General features: G+C 41.2%; 2 protein-coding genes across 2 annotated transcripts; both read right to left on the reverse strand.

Annotated features, from left to right (window-relative positions):
* Positions 1-2,071: 2,071 nt before the first annotated feature.
* Positions 2,072-3,708, reverse strand: ifng1 (interferon gamma 1). The gene is given in 4 exon segments (NM_001360742.1): positions 2,072-2,258; positions 2,545-2,748; positions 2,869-2,940; positions 3,534-3,708. Coding segments are annotated over 4 exon segments (555 nt in total). The 5' UTR covers positions 3,663-3,708; the 3' UTR covers positions 2,072-2,108.
* Positions 3,709-17,490: 13,782 nt separating this feature from the next.
* LOC109616865 lies at positions 17,491-19,653 on the reverse strand. The gene is made up of 5 exons (XM_020056141.2): positions 19,292-19,653; positions 19,123-19,173; positions 18,848-18,985; positions 18,659-18,730; positions 17,491-18,517 (listed from the first exon to the last, which is right to left on the reverse strand). The coding sequence occupies exons 1-5, from the start codon at positions 19,634-19,636 to the stop codon at positions 18,410-18,412; spliced, it is 714 nt and encodes a 237-aa protein (XP_019911700.1). The 5' UTR covers positions 19,637-19,653; the 3' UTR covers positions 17,491-18,409.
* Positions 19,654-20,126: the final 473 nt, after the last annotated feature.

Below are 20,126 nucleotides of genomic sequence, written 5' to 3' on the forward strand. Positions count from 1 at the left end.
CACTTGGACATGAAGGACATTTCAGTAGCAAAATCCCCTAATTAAATCAATTTTGATTTCATGCAGTAACTCAATAACATGTGGAAAGGTCCAAGGGGGTGTATACTTTTGAGAGCTACTGTATGTGGTATTTTGGTTCTTTGTAGTGTTTTATTATACATTTCCATGATCTTCAGAGGAAATCCCTTGTAGCTGGTTTTGGTGTGTTAGCGGAACTGCCTATCCATAGCCCTACTGTATATCATTGTGTGTCCCCGTAGTGCAACTGTTTCAATAAAATAGTAAGAGTCAAACAGAGACTTATTCAAATTCAGCAATGGTGTTCACAAATATTCAATGCAGAGGCAATTTTCAAGTGGGCAGGTGAGGTTTCAAGTGAGGGGGTGAGATGTTTCGAGTGGGTGGCTAGTGTTTAGATCCCTGCATTAACTGTCAGGAGTAGCAACAGCACCACCCAGAGTTCTGTGTATGGAGATTTTGGCAGCTTGAGCCGAGAGGTCCAATTTTAAACGCTCCCCTAGGCCGTTGCTAGGTGATTACAGAACATACCCATGATTGGGCTTCCGTTACGGGTTGGAGATCTTCAAGGTATTCTTTGAAAAGTAGGCCTTCCAAAGGTTTCACCTGCACTGCACTGAACGGCAGAGGCATCACCAAAAGTCGAACAACCCTTCAGAGAGCACCCTGCTACACCCATTCTTCCGATGAAACCAAATTTCTGGTCGGTGCGGGGATCGAACTAGCGTATAGTCACATATTCCGAAAGTCTAGAGCGAGAGTCTTGGAAACAATCTGATTCATTGTTTTAAGCTGTCACTTTCAGAGTCGGTGCGACGTTGGAATTTCTTCTGTGAATTTGTCCACGCTCATTTCTATAATGGTATGGTTGGAGCTACTAACTTACCAACACATGCAAATGGTTGCTACACTCAGTACAGTGTTCGGTACATGCCAGTGTTGGTGTATGACATACACATTCTTCCGGATCCATCTAAGTATACGTTGCTTTGAAAATGTCCGACATACATATGGGTAATTTGTGCCGAAATGCAATGCTCCAGGTAAACAAGGTTTTTGTAAATTTCTCAGATTCAGGAAGTGCACTTATACTGAAATTTGTCACATGTTTCTTGGTGCATTTCTGTGCATCATAGCAGTAAACATATTTTACAGAAATAGAAGATCTAAGGTCAAACAAGTCATCCACCACTGTTATTTGTGCTCTTGGTGTTTTCTCATTTGTATGTTTGCTTGTGTGTTTAGGTGGGGGCATTATTTTGTTTTGGCTCCATTTCAGGGAGATCTTTCTTTCAATAAATGTCTAAATATCATACATCAGCCATTGAGAGGTGTTTCCACACAGCCCACAGAAAGACTAGTGTGAATGCATCTGAATCTCATGGATGTAGTCATCAGAACAGTTTGGTCAATGTCACTTTAATCAGTCAAAGAACTTATACAAAATAAATAACATAAATATATAAAATACATTTATTTTGATTAAGGAAATATAACAATGGTAATATACCATTGAGTGTGTGCGATATTCCATTGATGAAATAAGTTAAAATAAATAGCACGTTCAGGCTGTTTGTATCTTTTAAATACAGTTTTGTTTAAAAGTCTAAAGCCATCCGAGAAAATTGTTTAAATCTACTAATAGACATGCATTAACTTGTATAACAGAATAAATAGAAATAAACATGAAAACAATAAAAAAAGCAACAAGAATTTGGTGTGTTGCCCGAAACTAAATTGATGCTGTGGTGTTCAAGCTGCCGTAAAGAAATTTAAAGACAGAAAACAGAGTGGCAGACCCAAAACTGCTTCTGATTAACAGTACTTAAAGGTTACTTTAAGTACTGTTAATCAGACCGAAGGAAATCCAGTGATCCACCTCAGCATCTGACAAAGTCTCTGGCACTGATGCGCATGCAGCGACTGTGAGAAGGTGAGAAAACAACTATTTTCTGGCATGTTGCAGCTTTAAACTATTTTTTCAGGTGGCTTTAACATTTTTGCACAGTGTCATGTAAGTGTGCGTCAACTGTGCGGCACCAAGGTATTTTGTGTCTGGTTGCACACAGATCCGGGATCAGCATGGTGAATCAGCCCGCCATAGCTTGGTGCCTCAGGGCCTGCCGTCGCTTCCTGCGGTTGGACTTTCTCAGGTAGATGTGATTGGCCAGTTTGGAGGCCTCCTCGTACATGGTCCTCAACTGGGAGAGGGCCTTCCCTTGAATTAAGCTGTCACTCGTCTGAGGGAGGGAGGGAGAAATCTGATTATGAACCGCTCTTTTTATAGTGCATACAATACAGAAGCAGTCTAATGAAATATTATTTGATGTGTTACAAAAGTCAGTGCATTTAGAATATGAAACGCCCGAGAGAAGACAAAGCATTTGGCCTGTTCAGACAATTTGCAGATTAAGCAAGGCACGGGTTTCCCCGGAGACAATAACATATTTATTTAAAGGGAACTGAGGTTTGCTGTTCTCTGTTTAATTGATTGACTGGTTGATTTATCTTCAGGGGGAGATTCACCTTGATGGCCCACAGATCCTGCATTAGTCTTTTGAGCTCAGGTATATTCCCCAGGAAGTAGTGCTTTTGGAGGTCCTGAACCTTTTTCTGGACATATATCAGGCTATCCTTCGGTTCCTGGTCTGCTGTCTGGTTCAGCATATGGGTGAAGAGACTGAGGTATACCTCCAGAACCACACTCATCAACACTCGCCGCTCATTGTCCTAAGGGAGAGAATGGGGGGGGGGGCAGAAATAGAGAATTTACACATGTTCACATTTCCATCTTAGAGGTGAAACAAAATGTCATTGTCTACAAGGGATAAGAATGTACAAATGTCTCACCTCATACTTGTTCTGAAAGGTTTCCTTGGCGAAAACAGGGTGTCCATTGTACAGTTGGTCCTTGGAGATCTTCTGAAAGAATAACACATGGCAATCAGTGGTGTTCCTGGGGTTCCAATACATCCCCCAGGGGGTTTGAGTACATTCACTGAATACAATTTAATTTTGGCTGGGGGAGACCACCCTATTTGTTACCTGTACAAGACCTGGGTCAAATACATTATATACTCCAAAATGCTTAAGAACCAATTGATTTAGTCTGTCCAGACTTTTTGATTTGGATAACTGAGAAGTCCTGAAATGGCTACTCCAAGCAAGTGCACCTCAGATTGCAATTCAGCCATGTCTGGTATCTATATGCCTGTTATGATGATGTCACCATTTTCATTCGTTTTATTTCAGTCTCACTGCTATGCCTTGGGAGTAGGCCTCCTCTTGATTTTTGGTCGAGACTAATTCACTGCGTCCACAGAGTTTCCTCTTCTGATTGTCTCCCATGAATGAGATGTGCAACAGTTACTAATGCAGCGACTTTCCATAGAGGCCAGTGACATCATAGCTGACGTCTGGGTGTGTGTGTTTCTGTGCGTCTCTCTGTGTGTCTGTCTGTCTGTCCGTCCGTCTGTGTGTGTGTGTGTGTCTGTCTGTATGTATCTAATACTTACAAAGTGGTTCCGTAGCCTCTCTATGTGTGTCTTCATGTTGTCTGATGTGTGCTGGGCCTCACAGCCCCATCCTGAAGTCATCGTGTCCAGCAGGCAGACACACAGCACAGCCCTTAACAACATATCCATATCCCTTCACCGGTTGCTCAAATCCTCTAGAAATAGTCCTCAATTGGTGCTGGATGTCTTAATTGGAAGGCCTTTGAGTTAACGAGTCCCACGAGCTAACACTACCCAAGACTGGTTGTATCGTCTAAGTGTCTGAAAGAGAGACAGTGAGAAGTATTTATAGGCAGATTTTTTTTTGTGAGGTGTGAAGTTGTGGGTTCACTCTTTCCGTGCAGACACGACACTAAGACACGGCCACTCAGTGACGCCTTTTTTTTTTTAGCAGATGTGCAGGGGGTCTTGGGTGGGAATCCCTAGGAACTGTTGAGTGATGCTACCGGACAGAATGTTCCGGGAAGGTGTTCAACGATGCACGGACATTAACGCTGGATGACGAGGAAGAGGAAATCAAGATGGAGGTTGAGGTCTGTGTTCATTTAGGGTGTGAAGCGGGAGGACCACACGGACCCTGGTCAAAAATAGTGCACTACACAGAGAACGTGTTGCTGTTTGGGATGTTCCCAAGATGCTAGCCGTGGCCCTAACCGGTGAAGATGCAATTAGTGTTAGTTTCAGTTTTACTGTTAATGACTCCCCTAGCACCTCATTCATAGTAGAGAGGCAATATACATTTTTTTATTTGTTTCCTTTCATTGACCAGCATTGAGTACAAGAAAGGGCAAGGTGTTCTTTTAAAATGACACCCTATTCCTTGCACTGCAGTGCGCCCTTTGTTCATTATATATCTGTATGTATACTCAGCGCATTCACAATGTTTGCAGACCCCTTTACTTTCACCACATGTTACAGCCACATCCTAAAATTTATTACATTTTTTCCCTCATCAGTCCACACACAATATGCCCCATTGTGACCAATCAAAACACTTTATAAACAAATAAAAAACTGAAATATCACATTTGCATAAGTATCTGGACCCTAGGACAATGAGCTCAGGTGCATGTTTCCATTGATCATCCTTAAGATGTTACTACAACTTGATTGGAGTCCACCTGTGGTGAACATTGCTATAACTCTTTGGTCTGAATGTGAAACGTCACATATGGAGGAAACCAGGCACCGCTCATCTCCTGGCCAACACATCCATACGGTGAAGAACGGTGGCGGCAGCATAATGCTTTGGGGACCAGTCAGGATCGGGTGAAAGATGAACAGGGAAAGATGTTTTAACAATGTACTGAGTGAAGGGGTCAAAATGTAATATTTCATTTTTTTTTTTTTTTTACATTAATTAGCAAAAATTTGCAAAAATGGTCAGTATAAGGTAACATTTAATACATTTCAGAATTGGTTTATGACGTCACAAAATCTAGAAAACGTGAAGCGGTCTGAATATATTCCAAATCCACTGTATATATATTCACATATATATGTATATGTGAAGATGTATTTGTTAGTAGGCAGTGTTCTCCTCTCCACGCAAAAAACAGCTGTGATAGAGGATGCTCATATATACTTTGTATATATAGACGCCCATATATATAGTTTATATATACATTTAACTCACAGCCCTTAAATCAGGTTCATTTTTAAAGAAGGAGAAAAACCTGAATACATCTTAAAACTATGCTACTCATCATTTTCTCTATAAAGAAAAAATTGCCTTTGGTCGCTAACTTAATTTGCTACCATAACTTTAAGTGCACATTTCTTCTAGGGATCCACCTGTGAAGACGTCATTTACAACTCATTCTAGACGGTCACAAAAAGGCAGGGGCTGGGCTGGTACGTCACATTGGAGTGAAAGAGTCAGCATTTCTTAGAAGAGAGCTGAGCATTATCTCAGGTTTTCTTTGCTCCTAGATGCTCATCGCTGACGCCACGGCAGTTATGTGATGATGTTTCTCTAGACACCCAGATTTTCTCAGCAGTAGCACTCTCCCACGTACTGAAATTAAGAAACAAATAAATCAGAATAAACTTTCTTTCGCCAGGTATGTGTACACATATGAGGAATTTGACTCAGGATTATACACGCTCACGATGTGCTTACTCATAAAAAAAACTCTCAGCAAAAGTCACCGACTGCAAGATACAGTACACATAAATACACGCTATAAACCAAAAACAACAACATAGTAAGACAGATAAGACAACAATGCGTTGAATAGGGTGCAGAGGATGCTGGAGTAAATTTTCAGGAAGCAATTGACTATTCTGTGTTTTTGAGACCGTGGTGTTATGTTGGACGTTGAAAGGTTAATACATTTATCATGAGAACATTTATATTCACCTTTTTTCTTATTTAAAATAACATCCAATCAAGTAATCTTGACCTTCAAAGAATGATGTCTATTGATTTAAAAATATTTGTCTCCCGAAGTGTGATATACATTATGCCGAGTTATTTCCAAATGCGGTAACGGAATCGTTAAGGTGACAGTGATGTCACCAGGTGCTGTCCCACAGTTAACCAGGATGAATGTGCTGTAGGAAGCTTTATTGTAGATCCCATCTTTCCATGTGGTCACTTGACATATTATGGGGTTGCGCAAACTAGCCTGCACAGAAACCCAGAAATGATAATGACACAACTCTAAAGTTCAAGTCTCTCTCTCTGGGTTTCACATTCTTCATCTAAATGTGTGGCATGGAAACTGAAAATTATTTCCGCAGTCCATAATCATCAACCACGAATGCCAATAATGAGATTTTGCCATGCGAACAAGCAAATCAAGAGTATAAGAATAGTTGAAATTGGTATTTGTCCTTTTTCCATAAAAATGACGTTAGGATGCAAATGACACCTGTTCCTAATATAAGACGAACAATCACAAACATTTATTTTAACATTACTTTTTATTTAAATAGGATTACAGAAACCAGTAGATCTGATCAATGGAGAGTCACATATGATGTACAAAGACAAATCTAAATGCTATAATTTACTACAAGAACAATCTGAAGTTTTTAAATAATAATAACCTTCTATAAATTAATCACTAAATAACATTAAACAAATAAATACGTTACAAAATGTGAATTGAGTTCAATAAATAGCACTCCACAAGCACCATGTCTAGAAATCTGCGAGGAAACTATCAGGCAATAATCTGAGTTTTATCAGCCCTCTTCCAGTGTCCACTTCTTTCATTTTGTTTATGCGTCTCCGGATTAAATAATCAAATGCTGTCTTGATGTTTTCTGTCTTCATATGCTGGTGGTTCAAACCTGGTCTCAGCTTTGTGTACAGGCCCTTTGATGGAGAGAGGCTCCAAGTTTGGAAGCTCTTTGGAACACTTCTTGAAACTCGTTCAGAGCCTTCTTCTGGACCACAGCGTCAGTTGTCTACACAGAAGAAGTCAGAACATATCTTTAGCTAAACTTGCATTCAGACGACAGAATTTAATGGATTATTCATTTGTACTTTTCTGTCTCTTCCTATCGCTTTCTCTCTTACACGAACACTGACAGTCTTTGGACAGACTCAACCCCCCGCGTGGTTAACATCAGTGAAGTTTCACTTCCATTTTAATCACAATAATCCAGAGAGATTTAATGTTAACACATACATTTAAAAAAAAGATATCCCATAATGATCCGTTTTAAATCATGCCATTTGGAAACACAAATTACACCGTTTTTCTTTTTTTTTACCTCAATGGCCGCCAGCTTTTGTATTTTTGTCTTTATTCTGTCCGAGTAGTAGTGCCTCTTCAGCTCCTGCATTTTATTGCGAAGGTTTTGGAGGCTCTGGTTCACCTCCTCTAACCTTTCCTCATTCAGCATGTTGGAGAAGATATTCAGGTACACATCCAGAGTGGCATTCAGGAACAGCCACTGTTCGTGCTTTGAAAAGAGAAAAGCACATGGTCAGAAATGGACTAGCTGCACGGAAGTTCAGGCAGTCCACCAATAACCCGGTGGGCTTGTCAAAATTGGGGGTTTGCTTCTATAGGTGGGCTAGCCCCTGGTTATAAGTTAAGGCACATCATTTACTACAGTTAGGACATCATTGGTACATGTCACTGGGAACTTTGAATTTAAATCTACAACAGCAGGGCTTGAAGAGTTTAATACTGACTTGCAAAAGACTGTTGACTTAGTACAAGGTTGATGGACCTGACTGAATATGCGACAGAGCTGAAAAGTCAAAACCATTTAGAGATCTTATTCTGTTAAAATTGTTGAATTGCATTAAGGTGGATTTACCTCCAATTTACCATCCAGCGCTGTCATGTTGAAGACGGTGCCCACCAATTTGTTGTCAGCAAGATTCTGAATGAAAATGAGTACATTTAGCATTAGGACATTGACCCTCAAGGAAAGTTCTCAGAATAGTTTTTCAAATAGTTATTTTTGAAAATGTTTGAACACGCGGTTGGAAAATACATCTCTCTAACTGGTCCATCACAATCAAATGGCGTGACTCAGGATGTCCCAATCCCAAATCAACCCTCAATCCTGTAGCCCTAATGCACAAGGATTGGACAGGTGTACGCAATCCATGTTATGCTCCACCATGCTCCAACCCTCTCAGACCTACACAGGGTGTAGGGGCTAGCATTCCAGTAGGAACTGGAGTGACGTCGTTCTCCTTCCACCCTCTAGGGGGAGACTTCTCTTAACTCCTGACCGTAGCTCTCTTTGATGATGGGAACTAGTCTGCAGTAACCAAAATGCCAAACCTGGGGGCTTTGAACCTTTTGAGGTCTAAGACCACAAGTCATCTGCAGGTTTCGTGTTGCATGAGAAGCCAACTGTCAGTGACAACTGTCAAGCGTTATAATACACACTATTCATCAAGACATAATACAAGTCTAGAATGGACATCAGTACAGAATCAAGTGCCTTTTAGCACCTTTAAGTTTTTTTTCATTCTACTCACCAAATGGGCTATCAGGGTTTTGATGTCTTCAATGGTTTTGTTGGGCACAAAGTCCTGAGTGCCTGCAGGGTTGGGGGAGAGAGGGCATCCCTGGACGCAGACAAAGTAGAGCCCCAAGATCCCCACGACCAGCAGTCCCAGAGGTGAATCCATGTTATCTGATAACGACGAGACCAATATATGGAGCCTGCAATGTGTCAAATAAAGCCTATGACCCCAAAAAGCTATTTCGAGAGGTCTTTAAACGAGTCCTTTCAGGGTCGGAAGCAAATGGGTTGTCCCTGGTCTCGGCTGACTGTTTGCACAGTTTGCTGTGGTCCTGGCTGTCTGTACTTTGAGTGAGTCAAGGATGCTGGGTTCATTTATATGTGAGCCATGCAGCAGCGGATTCTGCTGTAGACACCAAAAATGGTTAGAGGTTACAGGGCTTTTGGGGTTTGTGGGTTCATCTATTCGCTACGTTTCCTTTAAATCATAGGTGGTTTTGTCCTTAAACGAGTTACAGTTCCTCAAAGCCCCACGCCCACAGCCTAACTCACCTCTGGTCAGGTAATTTTCGAGGTATTCTTTGGAAGTGCCAGTGTAGGTGCGGTAGGCGCCACTGTCGAGGGGTTAGTCTTAATTCGATGCCAGCTTGCACACGCAGCAGATGGCACAAGTTGCCCCACCTTAAACGGTTTATAAAAAATTATGACATTATGTTGAATATTATTATATACATATATTATATATATATATATATATATATAGAGAGAGAGAGAGAGAGAGAGAGAGTAAAATAGTTAATGTGATTCATGTTGTAAGGGGGCTATTCATGGAAGAAATTTAAAATACATAGTCAGTCCACACTAAACCCGGGGTAACCAGGTGTCATTCATCCAATACTATTTATTTTATTCCATTCAGTTTAAAATTATTAGTTTTATTGTAGAACAAGATCATTTTCATTTGGGTCGAGTAAAGTTGTCTGCAGAGTGTAAAGACTAAATATTTCTGTTTAGTTTAATGTACATTTTCAGGTTGACCCGAAAGGGATTTGGTGACATCAGCAACATTTCCGGAAAGCATTGCTGCAGCAAGTTCGTTTCAATAGCTTCTGTTCTCCATGCATTGGTTACTTTATTTTATTATGAAAAGTAATAAATAATCTAAACTAAACTAAACCAACATTCAAGCGTTTGGATTAATTGCAACCATTACAGAGATGCTTGCTTTAGTTGATGTAGTTTACCTGGTCTTGTTCCTTAAAGCTTAAGCAGTTCACTCATTATTCCGTTGTTTTGAGTGTGTTGCAAGAGATAACATGTTGCATTAGATGGCTACTCTCAGCTGGAGTCCAATTGGCAGCATTTACAACCCCATCACTGGCTCCAACCTTTTGGGGCCCGCTCCATTGGGTGTTTCCAAGAGGTCAGCCACTAACACCTAGAACCGGCCCCATTAGAACCCAACAAGTGTGCTTATAGTGAGTCCCATGCATTGTCATCATGTGAACCATTTTAATTAATATGGTTCACATGAGCTCCAGAAGGGAAAAGCGCTTGAGTGTAACAACCATGTCTCTGTCAATAACAAACACACTCATGGGTGGGTATAACTTATGTATATGTAGAATGGCATGCTGGGATATATGCAATTGAGACATTACAGGATCAACACAATCTTCACCGTAAAGTCTTTAGGCTTGATTAATGCTATATTCTTTCAATGACAGACACTGATTTCTCTGAGGTTTCTCCAACTCGTTAACAGTTTTGGTTTCCGTTCACAAGTTATCGCAGCGGCTACTCTTTTAAAAAGGATAGACACTGTATATACGGAAACTAGGTAATGAAGAAATGTTGTGTCAATGACGTAAATGCGGGAACTGTTACTAACCAGTTGTGGTTCCAACCATGATTCAAAGAAAAACACTCACATTTTCTGCCCCATTCCCCTATTACTAATAGCGCTTCCACTAGGGACCCAAATTACACCATGTTCTTGATGGTGAACCATGATGCACCTCTCATTGTCTGGATTTGAAATTTCAACAGTTGTAATGGTAGTAGGTGACTGTGTGTGGCTATCCATTCGGGATTATATTTATGTATTTGTTTGTTTGTTACTAATATCTCACATTTATAAAACCAGAGAAGTAGACTGAGAAACAATTCTAATTTTCAGCGACGACCTGGTCAAAGGCATTAATTTACAAGGAGTAACACAGAACAATCTAAATGAACATGAACAACGGTCAATTAAATAACATAACAAATGACGAGCAAACACGAACAGACGAATAAACATGAAATTACATTAAATACCAAGGGACAAAGAGGGAAGCGGAGGAGACTGAAAGTTTTGCCAGACATTGAGGTCAGGCGGTCTGCATTATAAGCCAGTGGGTCATTTCTATTGATGTAAAATGTACTGAATAGTTCCAAGTTAAAGGCTCTTATCTGTGATGGTGTGAGGGTGCCGAGCTACAGTGGAGGGTAAATAACAAGATAAACACAAAAAGCCCATCACATATCGGTCGTGAGTTTTAATGTTGCCTCACACCGACATTATTTAGCCTATTTACTGTAAGATGGCCTCATAATCGGTGAGCTTTGACTTTTGCCCACTTGTCTCTCTTAGCCATGGAACTGTGCTTGCGGCCGGCATATGCTGACATGATTATTGCTAATCAGCAGTTACACTAAATGACCTCTGCATCTGTGATTTCGATGTAGTTAATTCAAAGAAACAGTCCTTTTCCTCTTGGAGTTTCCATTATTCTGTCCACCCCTGTATGCTTCTGTGACAAGCAGGAACGTGTACCATCTTTAATTTATATCCAAAAGGTTGCAGCAATAATGTCTAGAATGCGTCCAAAATTGCATCCTACTCATAGTGCCCTGCATTGGATAGGAAGTAGGGTGGCATTTGGCATGCAGTAGAGTCTCTGTGTTTTTTTGTTGTTGCTGTAAGCATTAGTAGAAAGTCATCGAGCAATGTTGTTTCCAACCCACAGCATTTTGTCTTAGACAGAGGAAAGTGTCACTGAGCTTCGTGGCCGCTAGATTTGCCTGCTACACTTTCTGAATTCCCCACAGGAAATACTGTGTGCTGTGTAGCAGTAAATGAGCCATATGGACGTATACTTTTACTCAATTTATACCTTGTGTCCCATGCTCCCATGTCTAATATTTGTATATCAAACTGTGTACTGGGGTCACATGGTGCAAACAAAGGTAAAGTGATTGGGGGACTATGTCATCACTGCAAGACATACAGTGGGGAGAACAAGTATTTGATACACTGCCGATTTTGCAGGTTTTCCCACTTACAAAGCATGTAGAGGTCTGTCGTTTTTATCATAGGTACTCTTCAACTGTGAGAGGCGGAATCTAAAACAAAAATCCAGAAAATCATTTTATGATTTTTTAATAATTAATGACATAAGTATTTGATCACCTACCAACCAGTAAGAATTCCGGCTCTCACAGACCTGTTAGTTTTATCTTTAAGAAGCCCTCCTGTTCTCCACTCATTACCTGTATTAACTGTACCTGTTTGAACCTGTATAAAAGACACCTGTCCACACACTCAATCATACAGACTCCAACCTCTCCACAATGGCCAAGACCAGAGAGCTGTGTGAGGACATCAGGGATGATATTGTAGACCTGCACAAGGCTGGGGTGGGCTACAGGACAATAGGCAGCTTTGTTTTGTTCCCCTGGGCGTCTTGAATTGTCTAGTGTACTGGTGATTGTTCCTTTGATGGGATGGGGAGGGTCAACTTTGATACAATGTGGCCTAGTTGACCCCTGTACACCGCTGTCCTGTTCTACAGTTCAACGGTGACCATTGTAATGGGCTTGAAAGCAACACTCCTTGACCTTTAAACTTTTGCCACGCCCATTCATTCAGTTTATGACTGTTAATCTACACGATGGGCCAATATGTCACCCAAGCACTATTTATGTTGCATTGTTTGGCTTATTTTATATTTATTTTGGACAAGAAGAGTATTTAGGATGAACTGCCCACAATAAAGACACCAAAGTTATTTCAGTCTAAGTCTCTTCCCTGGGTGAAACTTCCCTGGGTGCTCCTATTTGATGTAAGAACCTCGAATATAGATAAGGTAGAGCTCACATTGTTCTTCTAACAACCTGTGGTGGTGTGGTTTATCAATAAATGTAATTTACTTCTGACTGCCTCGTGTTGTGTATATATGGTCTTCTGGGCAAATCTTAGGACACCTGAGATCTTTTTAAAGCTGTTTAACTGGGCAGTAAGTGTTAAATTGTTTGGAAGAAATATAAGCTTTAAAGTAAATTCAACTAAACAATAATACAGTGAAAAGTAACAAGTACGTCTTGTGTTTTTATAAAAGGCATAATAGCATTTTATGCAGCCTCCATCAGAATGCAACACTGAATCAATTCACTTGACGCTTCTTCTGTAATTTTTCTACTTGTGCTGTGGAAGACTCTTCCAGGCTTCTTGCAGAATTCACTACAACTCTTCTTTTGGCAGTTATTTTGTTTTGTTTTCTCTGTCCAAGTGTTCCTAAGCAGCTTTAATTATGTTGAGGTTGGGGCTCTGAGGTGGCAAATCTAACACTGTGAGACTGCTAGACTTCTGCTCTTACTCATTTTGAGTGTTTGTGGTCATTTTCATGTTGGAAAAATATGCTAATGCTAGTCGGTGGAAGGTGGACAAAATCTGGAAAGTCTTTTCACAGTTGAACTGTGCGCTTTGGTGTCAGATGACTGTACAGTCCTGAGCAAGCTTTTCAATAGACGCTCATCTGTCTCTCAATTAAGTGAACTTAAAGTACAGTTCATCAGAAGCATACAGACGGATCGGTGCAGCTTCTGCAGTAATGCGGCCGATGTATCGGTCTGTCGTTGCGGCTCAGCTCTCGATTTACCGGTCAATCTATGTTCCTACTCTCACCTATGGTCATGAGCTTTGGGTCAGCTGAGGTGGCTTGGGCATCTGTTTCGGATGCCTCCGGAACGCCTTCCTGGGAAGGTTTTCCGGGCCCGTCCCACCGGGAGAAGACCCCGGGGAAGACCTAGGACACGCTGGAGGGACTATGTCTCCCGGCTGGCCTGGGAACGCCTCGGTGTCCCCCCGGAAGAGCTAGAGGAAGTGTCTAGGGAGAGGGAAGTCTGGGCATCTCTGCTTAGACTGCTGCCCCCGCGACCCGGCCCCAGATAAGCGGAAGATGATGATGATGAGGGGGGCTAACAGGTTGAGGAATACAGATGTGGAGGTAACGGCCTGGTTTTGAACTGTGGCCAAATGAGGCTATGCAGGGTTGGGAATCAGCATCTCTTGTCCACACGCATGGACACCATACTCTGACCTATTATCGACCAGAACTACATGGCTTTCATTTTCGATACAGTACTTATGCAGGGGCCCGGTCGGACAGGATGAAGAAAGCCCACATGCACAGTGGACACGCATACCATAACACACACCCGACAGATACAAATGCAGACACAGTTCATAGAAGATGACACGTTATGTCCAGTGGACACATCTTCTTTTAAAAATGGCACGGATTCCGGTGCTAGCCCGCGCCTCTTTGCAAATACCTCAGAGAGCCTTTGGTTTTCTTCCAATCACCACTGCCCGAACGACAAGTGGACCTATTGAAGGTTTGTGAAACAGTTTGACATTCAACCCTATACGTGTATGTGGGAAGTTCAGTTTTTTTCTCGGGTAAAATATTTACCTGCTAATCTTTAGCCTTCTTTAGGGATTTCAAGCCGTAACGCACTTCAGACCAAACATTATCAGACCCGATTGGGGGATGCATTGAGCCGCATTGAAGATGCATTGACAGAAAATGTAACCGAACATGGTTCACATTCAAAAGCATTACATTGGGTGTGGCAGCATTGCATTAAAACCAATAGTGAAAACCAATAATAAGATTGCATTAAAACCAACATGGTTGTACGGAAATACTAATCTTCGCTTATTTTGCCCGTTAATTTCATGACTTAACTGCTTTGCCGAGATAAAATAGAATTTCTATCAAACCACCAAGAGATTGTGGTTTTTAGCCGATAAGGAATAAGCTGTCATGAAGTTTCACCTGATGTAACAGATAACCACAGTCATACAAGAACTGTTTCCAACAGGGCCGAAAGGCCAGGGTATTGTTGGAGAGTGTGTTTCCGCAAAGCGCCCTGTGGTTTTTTACTGCTGTTTCTTTTTTTTTTAAGTTTCTATTCTGACAGAGCAGGCAGGATACCGCTGGCAGGATACAAGCAGCAGGCTCTGTCTGTGAATGTACTTAGCTGTCCTTGTACAGACTTAATAAGTAATAAGTTCAGAGGTGTCTAGAAGTGTCTAGAAGTGTCTCTTAGAGGGAGGTGGGAATCCCTTCCGTGATTTTTTGCCCACTAGATGCAAAAGTGGCGCTGTCGAGACAAAAACGCTCCCCCAAAACGGTTTACTGAGTCACTTGTATATTAAAACCAAATTAGCTTTCAAACCTTGAATTGTATGACTAACTGAAGAATGTAGGCATAGATCTTTTACGGGGGAACAATATTCATAGATTCCGTCAATATAAACACAAACTTTTTTAGCAGCAGAAATCCCAAGATGCATTCATAGGCAATAGCATGAGGGAGTGTGTTATATGCCCACAATACCACAGGTAAGAGCTTTCCTTTTGCCATGACGCAGTGTAGAGCGCATGGATACGGCCCCTTGTATCTGTTGCCTACATACCCTAAACCCAAAAGGTGCCCTATTGCTATTATAAACCTGTTACCAATTCAGTTAGAACAGTACAAAAAAGCAAAGGTTTACTGTAAATCGGGTTCTGTCTCTGACACACCATGCCTACAGCATTCAGCGCTCAAACAAGCCCTTTTATGATGTACAATATTGGCCTGGGGCCACCAGTCTTGCAGGTTGTTTTTGCGTGCAGCCTGCACCAGAAGATTAGCAGCGGCATGCTACATGATGTAGCTGCTCTTGTGTACCCCACCTACAGGAGTTTGTGGTCAGACAACAAGAGGTTGTGCTGTGGTCAAACCCTTCCAGGAACCGATGCTAGACCCACACAGTCTAGAGGCCAGGCGGGCCCATGTTCTCTGCACAGTTCAAAGAGATGTGCCTCTGTACTTCAGCGTTTGGGATTATAAAATAAAAAGTATGAGGTTCAAGTATTTTTTACTAAAATGGCCTAATGTGGTTCATTGTGATTTTATAAATAGTATGTTTTCGTAAGGCAGTCATTACATTTGGAGGATTCACTTGAATGCTAGGCTTGCAGGTGCCAAGTTTTATTTTTATTTTATGTAGTCTACCTTAAGAAATAGCACTAGACAAAAGAATTATAGCACTAAATACTGATTATTGATTGTCAAATAGCTTTTAAGGTAGCTCACTAAAATAATCTGAGCCAGAAATTTGAGCCAGAAATCCACAAACTTGTAAAAAAAAAAAAAACGGTTGGTTGCGTTTGCCTGCGTGTCTATTTCTAACTATTTGGAAAAAGGCGCCAGGAGCTGATCGCAAGATTCTAGTTTGGCCTTAAAACCTGTAGTCTAGTTTCAGGCTATCTGTTTAACTTGTAGGCTATTTAACAGATCATATTTATTGAATTCACAATAGACAGAATCCAAATTACTGCGAGATGTTGAAAAAACCCTCCAAATTATTTTGCATATTGGGATCTCTCACAGTGACACCACTACTGCAATACTGAAACAGGATCGGTATTTTTGTCTCGACCTCCCAGCGTCCCTCCTCCCTTCCTCCAGCTCCTAGTAGGCGGCAAACATCTTCAAATAATTGTGTTATAAAAACCCACCACTTGAGGGAGTAAAACCAAACAAATGAGTCTGATATCACAGTGTCACGTCGTTGAATAACAGTGTGTCATTAAGCTTGGACTAATTGGACTCCGTGGTCAAAGGTAACGCAATATAAAGAGAATAGGGCGCGATCAGCCCTAGTTCAAGACAATTCTGATTACCTTTTGGAAACGGGGTGAATTGGTTTCATGGTTTAAATCTGAAATCAGATGTTGTTTTCTCACAAATTATTATATAGCTTACACAGGCTTAGATGTATTGCATTCCATTAGGACAACACGATTTGGATAAAATATTGCATCACGTTTGCTTTGGCCAAGAAATTGCAATTGCGTTGAATTAACAATGATTTTCAAACACATGGTTTAAACAGGATTGAGAACCCCACTTGTAAAAATATCTCGTAGAAATCACAGCCTACAATATGTACTAACTAAAAACAAAAAACGAGGACCGAGAAAGGGCAAAACAGACACTTTCGCCTAAGTAGGCTGAAGCAATTTTTGGTGAATCATTAAAAACAGAAATATAGGGTCATCGAATGCTGTTGGAATTCCATCCCAACACCATGCGAAAAGTATGCGCGCTTTGGAGATAGAGCCCCCTATGTGCGTGCTAGAATATAATTCTAGCACCCTTCATTGGCGTTACAAAAGCTTAATTACTGTTAACAGTGTCAAAGAACGGAGGACATTGGAGCCAATTTGAATATTGCACCTGTCAATATCGCAATTTCGATCATAATTCGATGAGTAGCGTTGCCCTAAATTTAATACATAATTTAAAAGAGAACATTGCTTTGCCACAGGTATGTTAATTGTTTCCTCTGTAAACGATAATGATTGCCTCTTTCAGAGAAATAACATTTTATTTAGTTTACCAGAATAAAAACATTTGAATGTGAGAAAAATATAAAAATACCTACACATTAAAACAAACAATACGTTGAATGTGCACAGATCAGAACAGTGATTCGGGAAAATCTTTTAATAACGTTATAAAAACAATAAATAAAGATGTTTTTTCTAAGTAAATATATAAATTAAGAAAACTATATTAATAAAACACAATTACATTTATATTAAATAAAAATACTGACACTGCATGGTTGAAACAATTTCAAGCTTTCAAAATTGAATTCCTCTGGACATGGCACCACTGAGTACATTGTTAAACACGGCTTTGGAATAGAGGACTTCACACACATCCAACGAGCACACCTTTTAGGCCAGAGTTGTAATATGCAAAGACAAGAAACCTAGTAAAAGAAACATGGCCATGTTGCGGGTCTCTTTGAAATCTGGCCTAAGACGTGTGTACAGGTGTCACATGTACACTGGACAGGTAGAAGTACAGGGCCCAAAGGTAACTGACCTTCAGGAGCATCAGTCCGATAGAGCCGGGGTTTCATGGGAATTGCCTGCCAGCCCTGCCTCCAAGCCAGCAGGAAGCGGACGCGGTCCATTTGCCTCCAGTGTCGGACGGGGCCGACCTGATGTCTCACAGCTACGGTGTAGCCCTTAGAAAAATGCACCCGAACGTTCATTCGCATTTCTGTGCGCCTGCATTGGCCATAGATGACCAATCTGGCCAATGTTGTCAGTTCCGCCGTGTCAGGCCCTTGGAGGATTGTGTGGTTGTCGGAGGGGTTGCTACTCCGGTCGGTGGTGACCGGCAGGCGGTAGTGAGTAATGACTTGATGCCCAGAACAACGAGACTGGATGGTGCACTGTGAGTTTTAAGTCAACTTCTCCCTCTAATGGCGGGTGGAGGGATTAAAAGGTGGGCGGGTGGCTGGTGTGGCTGGTCCTGGGTTGGGGGAAGGAAGGTGGCAGCAGGGGGTGAAATCAGTAGATTACATCCCGGTTGATGTGTGTTCCGTGAAATAACCGAACAATGATGGCCCGTCTGTGGGCAGACATCTCTCAGTGACGATGAATCGCTGGCGTAGCGCGGGAACACCGTGCCAGGGCGCGAACTTTCCCTACAGGTTGAACGGATGCTGTGGACGGGTACCTCTTTGTTTGAAATACTAGATGCGGAGAACCGCTTGTGGGTGCAATGTCACTCCACAGCCAACAGGGGGAGGGCTACTGGCATGTTCCCTCAGAGATTTCGGTGTCCTGACTGGCGTGATTAATCCACCGGAGGACTGTCTTGAACTCTCCAACAGCCTTGTACGTATTGTTGGTGTTCATCTGTCACAGGAGGGAATGAACGGCATCAGCAAATTCGCAGCGTGCACTCTTCCACTGGATACTGTGACTACTGGAAATGTAATTGAGTGTGCAACGTTTCATTTAAACGTGAGAGGTCAGAGGTTGAAAAAACATATTCACCTTCTGGAATGTCTTCTCAAGCTTCCTGATGGGGTCGTGGGCCCTTTTTGGGTCGCTTGGGCACTCCACGAGCTGCAGAAAGGAATTGTTTATTTTATAATCAGCCCATCCATCCGTCCGTCTGTATTATTTTACCATAACATGGGTGAACAGCACATTCAAACTCTAAAGCCAGTGTTGAATACTCACACAACATTCGACATCATGTTTTAGTCTGGCCAGAAGATCCTCATAATGTGTGGGGTACAGATTCTTCAAAGATTTATGGTTGAACACATTGTCATAGACATCCAGTATCTTGTTGATTTCCCAGATGCCAAGTGGCTTCTGGGCGAAAAGAAAAGTATTCAGTGTCTAGTGTTTATTAGCTTATTATTTCTGAATCATAAAAAAGATTGGAATTAGTTTTGCACCGTGAGGAACATTTTCCCTATTTGTAAGATTTTAGTAGGCAAAACACATACCTTAGCGAGGCTTTTGGGAAGAAGTCTCTTATATATTTTTTGAGGATACCTCTGTAAAGAAAAGTAGTCCATTTAAAAATGTAGGTATGAATTAATTAACTTACAATAATACAACTTAACAATAATTACTTAATGGATTTAAAACAGTATGAAAATATGTTTTACTTACAGGTAAAGAGTTTGTGAGAGTTTCTGTTTTGTGAAGTAATTCCGTGATAAGTTCGGGAGAGACAGCTCGTTTGAGACAATTTGGCCTCTTGATTAGTTTCCCGCGAATGGTGCGTCCACACAGGTGCCCAGAAAGCAGCGCGAGGATATAACCCATTAGCAAAATCCTGACACCCATATTTTCTAAGTCAAATTGATAGGACTTGTGGCGAGCAGAAAATAGTACTGGGGCAAAGTAGCAGAACGCCTGTTTGAAGGGCTCCATCTCTTCTTTCATGTTATATACCTTTTCACTTTTCAAAAATTCCCACAGTCGGAAAGTGATGTTCCATGGAGTCGCCATCATGACACTATATTTTTGCAATTGTGTTTATCTCTATGAGATCTAGGATGCCTTGCGGTTAGAAGTGTTTGTTGTGGGTTTGCGTTCTAGAGAGGGTAGCTTTGCGATTACTGGATGGATGAAACTAGGTTGCAGGTTTATATTTGGGGTTTCTCCCTAATCGCGATCTGTTGCAGAATGTCCAGTATTGTCTAAAGATAACATGTTCTTCGCAGATTCTCCCCTTATTGCCACTGAATTTGACCTTCCAAATTTAACATGAAATGGACTATATAACTATATAGTGCACCGTTTCTGGGGAACCATTTAGAAATGATAATTAAATGAAGTTTTTATGACTTATAGTGTATTGTTTCTATTGCCGTGGATTGATGGAATGAGTGGTTGGTTTTATGTTGGGTGTATATATAAGAACTAATGTAAAAGGAACTTTGTGAAATAAATGCTATTGATTGATTGATTGGTTGATTTAATCGATTCTTAGTTTTAAAAA

This window comes from Esox lucius, chromosome 18 (assembly GCF_011004845.1).
Source record: "Esox lucius isolate fEsoLuc1 chromosome 18, fEsoLuc1.pri, whole genome shotgun sequence".
NCBI lineage: Eukaryota > Metazoa > Chordata > Actinopteri > Esociformes > Esocidae > Esox > Esox lucius.

Coding starts and splice junctions, on each gene's coding strand:
- LOC109616865 (XM_020056141.2), bottom strand. CDS start 19,636: ATGATGGCGACTCCATGGAACATCACTTTCCGACTGTGGGAATTTTTG. Junction 18,986..19,122: donor TTCCCAAAAGCCTCGCTAAG/GTATGTGTTTTG, acceptor CTTTTCGCCCAG/AAGCCACTTGGCATCTGGGA. Junction 18,731..18,847: donor AACATGATGTCGAATGTTGT/GTGAGTATTCAA, acceptor TCCTTTCTGCAG/CTCGTGGAGTGCCCAAGCGA.